The sequence below is a fragment of the Sitophilus oryzae genome, unplaced genomic scaffold, assembly GCF_002938485.1.
Source record: "Sitophilus oryzae breed Bouriz unplaced genomic scaffold, Soryzae_2.0 scaffold_1297_pilon_pilon, whole genome shotgun sequence".
Lineage (NCBI taxonomy): Eukaryota > Metazoa > Arthropoda > Insecta > Coleoptera > Curculionidae > Sitophilus > Sitophilus oryzae.
Genome location: NW_022145945.1, coordinates 9,387,963 through 9,402,780, shown reverse-complemented (window position 1 = coordinate 9,402,780; position 14,818 = coordinate 9,387,963). Strand labels below are relative to the sequence as shown.

Below are 14,818 nucleotides of genomic sequence, written 5' to 3'. Positions count from 1 at the left end.
GCCTCCAAACTCTTCGTAAATATTGCTCCACTGTATAGATGCTGTCCCAACTTTAATAACATTGCTGCCCACTACACACTAAATTGGTTTCAGCACTCACTCACATCTTTCAAAAATGTACCGGATGAAATACTAAAAGACGTCTACAGAAGAACAGTCCTTATAGTAACGCAGTGAAGAATTTAAATATATTTTATGTTATTATTTATTAGTACTTATATGTTAATTTAATTGCCTTTATTTAGGTGTATCCTTCTTGGACAAGAAACGCATTATTTTTATTTATTTAAAAATCAAAATCATCAGTTATATTTTATTTCAATTACATATTTAAAAATGTTTTTACACTAATTTGTAGAACAAACTGATAACAAATTGATAGCTCTCAATTTTATTAAGTATACAGGGTGGACCGAACTGTATTCCGGAAACATCGGCAGCATATTCTGCAGATAAAAATAGGTAAAAATGTTTGTATAAATGTATGTTCTAAAATGCTTAGTTTCAGAGATACAGGGTGTAGAAGTTTCATTTTTATTTCGATTTTTTCCAAATACTATCTGAAGTAACGTCTATAGTTGGATGAAAATTGGTGTCTAGGAGTTTTTCGACTAAGAAATTTGATTTTGATGTCAATATGACTGCTATTTGTAGGGGGCGCCACCTACACATATTTTAACTGTTTTGAAGGGTAATAACTTTTCGTCCGTACCTGTATAAAATTACTGAGTGAACAACTCATCACACCTCCGTAATTTTCCACGTAAAAATGTCTCTTGGTATATATCGCTACATACTACCGTTCGCAAGATATTTAGAATGAAAATAGTCAAAACATGTCATTATTGCCAAAAAATAAACTTGTTGAGTAGATAGTTATTTAACTGAAATGATAAACTTGGGACATTTTTATTATTTTAAGTTAATCATAAATTTTTCTTTGAAACAATGATTATAAACCAGTTTCTGTTGAACTTTTGACACAAAAACATTTCAAATTTATGATTTCAGTCTATTAACTATTTAGTCAACATATTTAGTTAATGTCAATGACGACAGGTATTAATAATTTCGATTCCAAATATCTCGAGTACCAGGTGGTCGAAATTGGTCTGTTTTAACAGAGCAAACCTATTTCCTAACTAGATAAAGCAAAACCGACACAGATGTCATGGGTTCGATTTCTGAAGTACGTTTAATGACGTAAACCGCCTATTGATATTTCACTGCCAACTGAGATACTTTTTGAATTTTTTACCATTTTGAAAATTGCCTATAACTCTCTATAAGGCACTTTTTTAAGCACAATCCAGTGGCGTAGTTAGTTTTTTTTCTATGTTTGCCCTATTTGTAAGAAATAATATAAAAATATAATTTTTTAAATGGAAATCATAATTGGCTATGAACTTAAAAAAATGGTGGCGTTTAACCCTTTCTAACGATAAAAAGTTATGAGTATCTATTTCTAAAAATGAAAGAAATATTAGGGTTTCTTCCTTTATTTTTTTTTGTCTAATTATTTTTATCACAATTTAATATTTTATATTATTATTTATCTGCATAATTAAAGACTTTTGAAAGGGTAAATTAACATTCTATATTAGTATTAGTAGTTACAATTGAAATGCGATACAATAAACAAAGAACAAAACTAAAAAAAAACGTATTTTTTGAGTGACGAATAGTTTTCTAAAAAAAAATCATCAAAGATGTTCAAACCCCAGCACCTCCTTGTTGAATACACAATGAACATCTTTTGCGCACAGAGTTACAGCGATTTATTAGGCGAACTAGTGTAGTAAGTCCAAAAGCTTGCCTAGTAGCCTTCTGCAATTCTTCTCTCGTCCCAATGGTTCTTCCCTTACATAAGGTCTTTTAATTTCCCCCATAAAAAAGTGGAAAAGAGTTAAATCACATGACCTGGCAGGCTCAGATATGGGGCCCCTTGTTTCAATCCAATTATCTCTAAATTCTCCATTTAATAGTTCAGCTGTAACCCTGGCGTTTTAATTATATTTGATAACGAATGCTAATATAATGTTGATTTACCTTTTCAAAAGTCTTTAATTATGCAGATAAATAATAATATAGAATAATAAATTGCGATAAAAAATAATTAGGCAACTAGATCAACACAAAATCAAGGCCCGCTTTGATACAAAGATAAAAAACTGATATTTCTCTCATTCTTAGAAATTTAGCGTTTTAATTATATTTGATAATGAATGAAGAATGCTAATATAATGTTGATTTACCTTTTCAAAAGTCTTTAATTATGCAGATAAATAATAATATAGAATAATAAATTGTGATAAAAAATAATTAGGCAACTAGTAAGTAACACAAAATCAAGGCCCGCTTTGATACAAAGTTAAAAAACTGATATTTCTCTCATTCTTAGAAATAAATAGACATAACTTTATGTCGTTGGAAAGTGTTAAACGCCAGCATTTTTTTAAGTTCATAGCCAACTATGATTTCCATTTAAAAAATTATATTTTTTATCATTTCTGACAAAAAGAGCAAGTATAGAAAAAAACTTACTACGCCACTGGATTGTGCTTAAAAAAGTGCCGTAAGAACAAATGGTAAAAAATTCAAAAAGACCCCGTATCTCAGTCGGCAACATGCGGTTTACGCTATTAAACGTGTCTTAGAAATCAAGCCCATGACATCTATGTCGGTTTGGCTCTATCTAGTCAGGAAATAGGTTTATTCTGTTAAAACAGACCAATTTCGATCACCCTGTATAATTACTCGTAGCTTTTTTCGAAGCATTTTTACCAATAGACCGATTTTACGTAAAAAACGTCGTAAATGTACATTTTTTTACTCAGTAGTTTTATACAGGTACGGACAAAAAATTATTACTCTTCAAATCATTTAAAACTATGTAGGTGACGCCCTCTATATATAGGAGTCATATTGACATCAAACATCAAAATCAAATTTCTCATATCAAAAAACTCCCAGACGCCAATTTTCATGCAAATATTGACGTTGTTTCAGAAATTATTTGGAAAAATCGCAATAAAAATGAAGCTTCTACACCGTGTATCTCCAAAAGAAGACATTTTAGGACATACATATATACGAACTTTTTTACTTCTTTTTATAAGTACAATATGCTGCCGAAGTTTCAGGAATACAGTTCGGAGCACTCTGTATATTGTTAAATAAAAAAAATCACTGTAAACAACTTAAAGTAAAAACATTTTCTTTTCCAAAAAATATTTAAAAAAAGTATATAGTTCCAGAAGTAAAATGAGATATGGTTTAACAAACTTTCTTAAAAAGGTATAGATATAAAAATTTAACAACATACATACACACTATTTTTAAGTTAACTCTAGCTGCTATATAGTCTTATATGATATACATATGTAAAATTCTTAATAAGTTAAACTATATCACAAATGGAGAGCGGTAAAAAAATCCTCTTAAAATGTGTTAAATTTAAAAACCTCCAGTTTCTTCTCGTTCAAATATGTCAGGAATTTTCCGTTTGGAATACTAAAACTTTTAATGTCCAGAACTGAGTTTTCATGAGTAGGGCACGATCCAATCTACCAAAAAAATCTTGTTTTAGTCAAATTATTATTTCTATATTAACACTATTATTCTTGTTAATTATTTTGTTAATATGTTTTAAATCTTTTTCAATGTTTACGTGTTAGATCACATAATAGTTTAGCTATACAGAAGCGACAGTCACATATTATGACAATCAAACGTACTTGTATTCAGACATAAGAGTCTCGAATTCTATTGAAAGATTTTAAATACACTGAGAAAAATTGCTTGTTACTGGCCTGGCCAATCTAAACCCGTGGCCTGTATTTTAATGAGTACGATCGAAAAAAAATGGCGTCCGGTTGGCTTGGTAATGACGATCCACGACTTTTCCCATTTTTTATCGACCATATCGTCGGTGAAACGTGATAAACTGCTAACTCCATTATTCCTAATTTTACAGGGGAGCAAAAAAACGGTACAAAAAAAAAGTACACATGTGGGAAGTATTTTGATGCGTTAATATGATAAAGAGATAAGAATTTTATTTGCTGGGGAACAATAAAACTCAATATTTCGTGTTACGTCATTTTTTTCAGACACAATAGGGAGATAGCAGATATTCGTCTTGCAGAAATAAGAAATGGAGATGAAATTTTGAAAATGGAAATGAATATTACCCAAACAGATTTATAAATAATCAATTAAATTTAAAAAATATGATATTCATAACCATATATTTATAATATCGTCGGTCTAGAAGAAAAACATACAAGTCCAAAAACGAATAAATTTTTAATGGCAATTTTAAAAAATTTTGCATTTTTAAAGAACTGAAGTAGCAGAATTTTGGACTTAATGAATATAAAAATTAAACTTATAATTCTTAGAAGATATGGTAGAATCCTTCCATGCTTATCCTAATTTTTATACAACGGTAGTAGACCGAGCTTGGAAGACAGTGCGTGATTTTATTAAATTTTTATTACTTTTCTCCTTCTTTTTTTAATTTTTATAAAAATTATGTATCATTTACGTGAAAAAACGTTGAAAAAAATAAAACTGATTACAGTACGTCTGTCCGTTCTGTAGCTACGGGGTATCCGTGAGAGGGGAAACGATATTCTCTCCATGTTTTTCGTAAAAAATTGGACGACGCGTCCCATCAATAAAAATTCGACAAATTTGCAAGTAGCCAATAACATGAGTTGCGGTGACGTACTCGTCAAGTCGACGTATAAAATATATTGTTGTTTATTTAAATGTTTTTTGTCCGCATTCCTTTCATAGACACAGATCCAGCAGACGAACTGTAGGTATTATGGAAATTCTTGCACAAGTAAGTAATGGTTATTTAAACTATTTATAGCATGCCGATAATTGCTCGTATATAGAGAATTTCGTTTTCCCCCTTACCCTTTACGGATACCCCGTATTTACAGAACGGATCGACGCAGGGTCGGACTGGCCATATTATATAGATAACTATTAGGGGGGGCCCAGCCTTCGCGGGCCCCCTTTATAGTTCATTATTTATTCTTAACAATATTTGCTTCTGCATTGCATTATGGAATTTGCATTGCATTGGTTTACCTTGCATTAGGGTAGTTCCCTGATTTCTATACAGGGTGAGTCTTAAATAAGTGCAAATATGTTCAGGGCTGGTAAATCTCGATAAAATAAACATAAAATTTTTTCTTTACCGTTTTGTCAAATAAATCCAAAACAACCGAGTTATTTCACTGTTAAAATTTCCAATTTTTTGCTATAATTTTGAGAATCATTGGATTTTCTTTCTTGTAAATTTAATCTACTACCTATGTTACCATATTACAAAGTATGTTTTTAAACTAAAAATTAAAAAAAAATCCATTTTTTTTTAAAATCCAAATTTTGAAAAAAAAATTTCGCGCAAAAAACCTCGTAATTGTGTTCCTTGGGTCGAAATATACTACCCTAAAAATATTTGCACTTATTTAAGACTCACCCTGTATATAATAGGGAAAAATTGACCAAAACGTAAGGCGAAAAAATACGCCAAAAAAACACACGGGCCTCTCCTTACATTGCCACCCGGGCCCCTTTTACCTAGTGCGACCCTGGATCGACGTACTGTACTAAAAAAACATGCGACTAAGAATCTGTGTGTTTGCTCTAGCGTGATCGTAACGGAAATTACGGAGATAGCAGCATTTCGGTGGCTATTTCAGATCACTAGGAGTTAGCAGATATTATTGAGTTAAAGTAAAAATTTTTCTTTAATGGGAAAAAATGTGTTTGCTTTCCCTACTTATAGAGTATTTTTTTCTCTTTCTAATGGTATAAAAAAACTTATTAACGTAAAAAATGGAGTTAGCAGGTTATCACGTTTCACTGACGATATAGTAGTTGTCTTATGTTATAACAAGTTGATAGACAGAGATAAAAAGAAATGCAGGGTTGCCGGTTTCTACATAGGTACGCGGTAGGTACGATTTAAGATTAGGAAGATAATTTTTTTTGTGAACACCACTGCGTGCTCAACACGCACAAAATGCTCAACGTTTCAGGAGGTATATCTTCCGTTGTCATAAATTTCTCACATTCACATGGTATTTTGTAAATCACATTTTTTGTTTGTGTTCTTGTGTTCATTGGCTATTGTGCGTCAAATCATAATAAACATGTATTCCAAATATATTTTTTATTTATCGATAATTGAACAGTTGTATTTAAATATTTTAAACAATTTTTTCTTTTATTTGTGTTTTGCTTCTGACTGTAACGTTATGCATACCTTCTGAAACGTTAAGTATTTTTTGTTGGTTAATCAAATTTGTTTTACTAGTAAAAAGCCCCTAACAAGCTGACTTCCGTTTGGATTCAAAGCAGTGGTTTCTGCAAACTTTTTTATTTTGTTGATTTTCTTCCAGTGGCCAAAAACCTAGATTTTTTTCAAAATAAAGTATAGACAAACATACCATAAAGATATAGAGATTATTACGTGAGTTATAGAACTGTTGTGCTGGATATTTTAATTATTGATTTGACGGAAAAACCGGCAATACCGCGCAAAAGAGAAATTATACTAACCCTGTTAACTTTATTTTCATGGTCTGTACTTTAATGCATACAACAGAGATAAACATATACAACCAGTTGACAGACAGAGAGACAAAATAAAAACCGGCATACAGTGTTGCCGGTTCGTACGAGAAATAAAATAAGAAGATAATAAATAATGCTCATTTCTGTTAGACAGACAGGTTTAAGAATCTATTACAGTTGTAGTAAAATGGGTAACTAATTGTGAAAAATAAAGTGCAAACCCTAGATGCAAGAAACATTTTTCGTTGTGAAGCACCTACTTATACCGTTTGAAATTTTGATGCAAATTCCGTGTAAATTTAATGTTTAAATTTACACATTAAAATCCAAACGCGATTAAAGAGATAAAAGTTTTTTACGTTTTAATGAAAAATACAGATAAAAGTGGTAAAAAAATGCAAAGAGGGAAAAATGGTACTTCTCTTCATTCCCAGTAAAAAATACCTAATAATAAGAAAATAAATGAAATTTTTACAACAGTTATTAATAACAGTAAGTTTAAAGAAGCTTTACTAATTCGCAAAAAATGCATTTTGTAAGACGTTTTTTTACACGTGAAAAACTATTTTTTACATTTGATTATGGCTTTTTAGATGTTTATCCCTGACATTAAACCATCAACTATGACAGCAAAACTTGACAACCGTCGTTATAAAAATTATATCCTAACAATATGTCAAATAAACTCATTTAAAATTTGGTCTACCAAAAAATAGCTCCTGTCGCTTCTGTAAGGCATGGTAATTTTGGGACCTAACTTAAAAAATAAGTATACATACCTCCTCGCCAGTGTTGATACTATACAATAATATTGACTTCCGGCTTTCATGGTGACCGGCAACGATATTATTTGGTACAAAGCAAGACGTTTTAGCTAAAAGTTTGGCGGTATTGCCACTTCTAAACGTGTGAACTATGTTGCTTGTAATAACGTCAGGATCATGTTGCTAAATACAAAACGTCAAAAAAGTCAACAATCAAAGTTTATATTATATTACACTTTTATAGAATGTTCAGCCATCATTTAACGTTACATCATATATTGTCGAACTCATGCGACGTAATTACGGCATTTCATAAATTACTGCATATTCTTTTTATTAATTGTCATTGTCATTTGATTTGGGGTTATAATTTTATTGACGGACATCGATCAATGTCAAAATTAAAATTTGATTATAGCCATAAATAAAAGAAAATAATCTACTATTAAGATAGATATGAAACGTAATAGTAAAATTTTGGGTTAAAGCGCCCTCCGTATTTTTAGTGGAGACTACGTTTAACCCAGCGCCTTCGCCTTTTCTGCTGTAAATGTTTTTTATGTTTATATTTGAATTCAAAGGATTTATTTTTAAAGTTACACTGATATATAGTAACTTTAATAAAACATAAGAATATATATATTTTACAATTTATTTTTTTATTTATTTTACAGAGTTTCATGTAAATGATCGTAAGTCGACTGGCTGTCTAATGAATAGACCGAGATTTATAGATTTTAAAGCGAACGAAAAAAAAAATCAAACAACGAATACATACCATATATTTATCTTTTATCTAAGATACACACCTTATCGACTTTTGGAAACACGCACATTTTTGCAGTTTTGTTAGTTTCTTTGCAAGATGCAACACAACAAGAAAACACAATTTTTACAGTTAATAAATAATAAAACTATTTCTGACTATGATATTTAAAATTTAGATAGATAGAAAATTAAAAAACAAACCAGTATTTGCAAAGGCAGGCCCAAATTCAATAAAAATCAAAATTTTTCCTGCGAAAATCAGGCTTTTTTCACTGAAAAGGTATTTTTTGATTTATCAGCAGTCATTGTCAAGTTGACAATATACAGGGTGTTTTCGAATTAGTCTAAAAAAATTATGGTGTGATTCCTCATGTGTTCTTAAAACAATTTTTATATAACCATTGGGTCTAAAGTACTTCCTTTCTGATCTACAGGGTGTTAAAAATTAAAAAAAATCGATTTTTTTGCTTAACATAAATGGCACACCACTGCCTTTTTAAAGAAAATATATTTTTTTCTTGACTGGCCATCTTTTTCAACAAAATTGATCTTTTGAGATTTTCTTGTTCATCAAACGGTTGTCGAGAAAAAAATAAATATACTTAAGAAGAGCTCGCCTTAATTCGTTTTCTAACAATTTTATATTTTTTAGATTAATTAGGAAACACCCTGTATATATAGGCAAATCACAGGCAACTAAATAAACTAGTAACCTCTAAAAATTATTTTTCCTACCACTAGCGACATACCGTGTTTTTAGTGTGTACTAAATTATTTTATCAAAATTTCACCATATAAGTTTCCAGGCAATGATTATAGTTGCAAAACAAAATTCAATTTTTTTTATTGCAAAAAAGCCTCAAAGATTTAACCAAAATGAAGAAGAGCTCATTGCTAAGCTTATAAATTATTTTTCTCGAGAAAGAGACGCTGGTAGAGCACTCTTGCCCGTTGACGTCGTATATGAAGTAAGTACAATACAAAGGTGTAATATTCCTAGGTAAAATACAAATTGATAGCGTTTTTAAATAATATAGCGAGTTGCTGATGCTTTAAAAATAGGAATGTCAACAGTCCAAAGGATTGGAATTAAAGGAATCTTAACAGATGAAGAGTTCAAGACAAAAATAATAAACACAGAAAAAGAACGGAACTCGCTCAATCAATAATATAGGAACGTACTTAAACTTATCTAAACAATATGAACTGATCTCAGACACACCCTAAAACTCATATTTGACAAATAATTATGACGTAACGGTGAACGATGGCCGGGCAGTCTTTACTTACTTTCTGTAGATAACACACTGAATGTCTTGAATAAGGCGTTTGATTATTTGGTCTCGAACTAACTAGAATTTGTTTAGTGTCTTGCTCGTATTTCAGAGATAGAAATGGGCCTTCAACTGGAAGCAGATGTCTTGAATATGTACCATCTAACATAAAAATAATAAGTTACAGATCATATAAAATGTGGCATACAGGAAAGTTTACCTGCATGAATTTGAAACGCCCAAAGAGAATTAAGTTTGGCAACTAAAAGTATGTCTGAATCAGATTCATCTTTTAATCCAGCTAGAGATACCACTGGACTAAAATCTCCTGTAATTACAAATATTATAAATAGGTGAAATACTAAAAATTGAAAATATTAACCTAGACGTCATTTACATAGCCTATACTCTTCTTTATTTTTTAATGATGCTTATTATCAGTTGGCCTTAAGGTTTTAATTTATTTTTCTATTTAGTAACAATGATTTTTAAATGGTGTAGTTCAAAATTCTAGAAAAAGTATTTTTTTGGAAATAGATTTGTGTCTGGAAACATTCTATTCTTTTTTAATATTTTTACAATAATTGCAAAAAGATGTTAGTGTTAATTTTTGACGAGTTTTGACAATAAATGACGAGATTAACTTCGCCAAAATTATCACTGTTTGTCATTCCCCAGCGGTCTTTGACGCCGTTTTTTTTTTATCAAACAATATTTTAAAAGTGGCTCACCACCAAGAACAGTTAACCTAATAGGACTGCTCATTCAGCCGAAAGTGTCTGCCAGGTGCATGCGAAAACTCTTCGCTTTTTGACGTCATTGTAGTCCTTGTCATGATAGTGTGTATATTATTGGTTGCCATATGCAAAAAATTCATTATTTAGTTTAATTATTTAAACACCTTATATGGGTGCAGTATAGAAAATTAACTGTATAAATTGTATTAAATATTCGCATAATGCATTTTTAAGAACAGCAGTTCCAAGCATCACCTTTTGCAGGCATTCCTTTTAGAGTACTTCCATATTTTGCTTTAAAATGATTAATAAACAATATCGTAAGCACTTAGTCGCAATCCACACTACAAAATGAACGTATTTATAAACTCTATAGCTCGAAAAACTTTAAAAACACCTTTTTTACATTTAAAATCGACCAAATAATTATCTCAAAATTTCTCAGCTGTTATTTTTATTAGTTTACCATAGGCAACCGATAATACACACTATTATGACAAGGACTACTATGACGTCACAATTGTCAGCTGAAGCGCGGGAAGAGCATATACATACAACTATACATGTATACTCAGTGTTCCCTATTTAACCCCGTGTGCTGTTTCCGTGCCGTAAGAAAAATACAACATAACTCAGCTCCATATTAATGCTGCATAAGTCTATTTCACCCGGATATCGATTGAACTGCGATTGCGCCAAACTCCGATTGATTGTTGTTTTAGTTCTGTTTGGATTACTTTTTATTTGTGCGCGTAAAAGAGTGATTTTGTTTAGTTTATTGTTTCCAACTATTTTTTGATATTTTTCCAACTCCATGATAATGTGTTATAAAAAATAAAAATATAAATAAAATTCTAGGTTAGGTGAAATGTCAGTCAACCACTTCCCTTTAAAAATACGGACCAATGAAAACTTCTTCAGGTAAGGCATGCACAATTAAGTGACTATCCAGGTGAAATAGACTTATGCAGAATTCCATATTTCTCTTTCACTGTTTGGGCTTCACTTTTTAGAGATTAGGCTGAGTATATAAAGTTATATGTACATGGGGAAGAGGCGAACGTCTTATGAGGATGAGCAATCCAATTAGTGTACCGTTCTTGGCTCACCTCTATAACTTTTTTTTTCAGATAAAAAAAATATTTGGTATGTTAGTATATGACATAAATTAGGATTGATTGATGTATTCAATTCTTTTTGGCCACTCCCTGTTTCACCGGAAATGGTATTCGGTATTTTTTGAATAGAATGACATATCATATGTCAACTTTTGATATTTTCGCTTAAAACAAAAATGTATTTTAAACTTCAATCTAGAGTGCCGTGGCTGGTCAAAAATGCCCAAATCGTATTCTTAATTATATCTCAATTTTTCAAATGGAACAAAGGTGGCTCATTAGCATATTTGGAAAACGCATTTTTTTATGAATAATTTCGTACCACTCACTTGGTATTTTGGGTCAAACTGACGTTATGAACCGCATCTTACAATTTTAAATAAACCATATGTGAAAATGTCAAAACTTGACATATGATATGTCATTCTAGCCAGAGTGTCATTTTCTATTGAATAAAGTAACAAAATACTGAGGGTGCTATTTAAAAATCAAAAGTTCCAGTCATTTCCGGTAAAACAGGAAGTGACCAAAACAATTGAATACGTTAATCAATCCTAATTCATATCATGTACTAACATAACAAATCTCGTTTTTTAATCTAAAAAAATAAAAAAATTATAGGGGTGAGCCACTTTTGAGACCCACCATACGCACATATTATTTTTTTAAACCCCTTTTTTACCTGGAACATCCATTTTCAACTTCATTTTGGGTGCATGCAAATTCCGAACATCAAAAATCGACACGGTGCCATTCTGTGTTCCAATAAACAATTCTTCAGAATATCTAGGACTCCAGCCACAAGCCCAAGGCGCCGAATCAAGGGAACAGGTAAATATTGTCATTGTAGTATGAGCATCTGTAATCTACAATTTTACAATACTAATAAAATAGTCAGTCGTTAAACAAAAACTTACTCTAAATTTTTTATCGTTAGATACTGTCAGTACTTTACTTTCAGTTGGATGGAAGCACATGTCTCTGATAGAATCCTTATGAAGCGGTATAAACTTAACAGGTTTAAAAGTGGTCAATGACAATTTTTTCAGTCCAAATCCACCAAAGAGGTCAGTGGGTGATCGAGCAGTGATAAAAAGCAAGTCGTGCCTCACTGACACATCAAAACCTCTACAATCCCTACAACCCCCTTTATTGCATACTTCTATATTCTTTTCTAAGTACAGTCTTATCCTAGGTAATGAGTGCTGTAAAGTATAATGATTTGAAGATTCTGTTGATTTACTACCTAAAAATACACATTTTCAAATAAATAATACCGTCTTCAAAATTCTAATTTAGGCAAACCTATAGTTAAATCTTGTATTCTTCTTTTTAGGTGTTCAATTTCTTGTTGTAATACATGCTCCCTACTGACATATTTAGAAACATTTTGTAAAGCCATGTTCTTCTCCATCTCAACTCCCTCTAATTGTAGTCTCAGCTTTTCTAATTCGATATTGTCAATGGCAATAAGTTTTTTGGCATAAATAAATCTAATATCTAATCTTTTCACAGGCATTTTACAAGTTGGGCATGTTTTCTTCGACTGGGAATCTAACCAACGCAGTACACATTTATGTCTAAAAGTATAAAGATTTGTAGGGGTGATTAACGCTACAAATTCAGTTTTACCCAAAAAGATGGCCACATTTTAACGAACATATTCGATGAGCACCACTGTTAGTCCAAGCTTCTAAACAAATAGGGCATATTGTACCATCATCGTCGTCGTCACCATGATACCGCTTCGAGGAACTTTCTTCTGGATCATTTTCGAAAAATGGAAATTCATCAGAATTTGAATCGGTTTCAGTTAAATTAGGATATGTGTCTTCTGGAATGGTATCTTCTGGAGTTCTAAGTATCGGTAAGCTATCTGGAAAGAAAAACTATGATTAATGTGATCCTTTCAAGGGAATTTTTAATACGGTACCGTCCATTATTCCAAATCATTTAAAATGTGCAGTATTTTGGAAAAAAACTCCCGCTTTAATTTTGGAATGCGGACGTAAACATAAGACATAACCTATAATACAAATGAAATTTGAAATTTTAAAATCCAACTAGTTTTGACAGACAGATAAAATGACAGGAAATGCAGTATCATCACAGAGTATCATGCAATCACAGATCAGGATACAATTTACCTAAGCAATTTACCTCTGTGATTTACCTGTGAATACCCTGTGAATACACCATTGGAATACATAGACCTGTAAATTAAAATAACAACTGTGACTGTGAGATGTGAGATCTGTTCTCGTTGGACATTGGACATATATTTCACATGATTTTACATTGTTGATGTTTATTATTATGCTCTGTTATGCTATTTGAGAATTTGAGAAATGCATACTTAAAAAAATATGCTAAAAATATACACTTGATATACACCCATTTAAGGCCTTTTATAATAACACAAAATTAAACAGAACAACTCTGCTTTAAGATAATTTCTCTGGATACTTTGATAGATATTTTAAATTATATTTATTTCATTGTTTTTATTTTAAAATTAATTAAATGTGCATTCGCCATTTTGTCAAAAACTTATATACAGGGGTAGTCCAAAAAATTTAGTAGGAGATTTATCAGACTAGCCGTGGATATCTGATTCACTTAGTGCAAATAAGGTGCAAATGGTTCAGACTTTGTTTCATTGTCATCCATTTTATCAAAAAAATATTTTTTTTAGCTCCAAACTTTAGCACGTGTGTTAAAATCGTGCACAGCGTGAAATTTTATGGACTTGATCCATTTCACTTGTGAAAGAAAGCAACAGAATATTCAGAAACCAAACAGAAACAGGCTATAGCTGCTTAATGCGTGAAGTATGACTTGATTCATTTCTCTACTGGAAAAAACAATATTTTATAAACGTATAAAGACGATTATCTTAAAATAGTAGGAAATTGTGACAACATCACAATTTTCCAAATTTTATAATTATTGTTTATTAAAAGGTGGACCTTAATTATAATTCGTATCTCTATTTTATTGAAGAATAATTGTCATTCTCATAAAAATTAATTACATGCCATTCAAAAAATTCTTCCTTTTGACAAAAAACTACGGGGGTATTTTTTTTTCAAATGTTACAAAAGTATTAGTTTTTACGACGTGATTGGCAATATGAAAAAGTCATTTTAAGGCCTAGGCCTTGGCCTAGGCATAATAGTAAAACAGTTTTACGCCTAAGCATAAAACCGATTGTTCTTCTCTGATAAAACTACGAAAATATATTTTATTAAACTGACAGAAAGTGTCAAATTCAATGAGCGTAACCATATAGGTAGTTCCTCGATATATAATTTCTTACAAGGTATTACTGCAAGTATTACGTTTAAACATAAAGTTTAAATTTTTTCATATTATTTGTAAAGTTTAAAATTGTTTAAACTATTATTTGTGACGTTTGAAAAAAATAGCCTGTTTTATTCGGAGTAAAAATGACTTTTTGTGGCTCGCATATAATATGTTAAACCCTTTGGTCAAACCCATAAAATAATTAACTAGGTCAAACCTTGGGTCAAACAAAGGGTCAAACCTACAGCCTC

At 31.0% G+C, this 14,818-nt stretch overlaps 1 protein-coding gene across 2 annotated transcripts; it reads right to left on the bottom strand.

The window, feature by feature from the left end:
* Positions 1-3,272: 3,272 nt before the first annotated feature.
* Positions 3,273-13,638, bottom strand: LOC115874723 (E3 ubiquitin-protein ligase RFWD3-like). 2 transcript variants are annotated; one of them, XM_030889974.1, is made up of 10 exons: positions 13,422-13,638; positions 13,195-13,287; positions 12,894-13,137; positions 12,567-12,841; positions 12,179-12,507; positions 11,944-12,127; positions 9,627-9,734; positions 9,423-9,568; positions 7,380-7,547; positions 3,273-3,566 (listed from the first exon to the last, which is right to left on the bottom strand). In XM_030889974.1, exons 2-10 carry the CDS (start codon positions 13,199-13,201, stop codon positions 3,441-3,443), a joined length of 1,587 nt encoding a protein of 528 aa, XP_030745834.1. In that variant the 5' UTR covers positions 13,202-13,287; positions 13,422-13,638; the 3' UTR covers positions 3,273-3,440. The 2 variants fall into 2 exon arrangements, with proteins under 2 accessions (XP_030745834.1, XP_030745835.1); XM_030889975.1 differs by having other exon boundaries at positions 13,435-13,638.
* Between the last annotated feature and the right edge of the window lie 1,180 nt (positions 13,639-14,818).

Bases quoted from the DNA above. Each gene is read 5' to 3' on its own strand.
- LOC115874723 (XM_030889974.1), bottom strand. The intron at 12,128-12,178 runs GTAAGTTTTTGT...GTAAAATTGTAG, and splicing joins CTAACGATAAAAAATTTAGA to ATTACAGATGCTCATACTAC. The intron at 7,548-9,422 runs GTAAGTAAAGAC...TTTTGTATTTAG, and splicing joins CAGTGTGTTATCTACAGAAA to CAACATGATCCTGACGTTAT.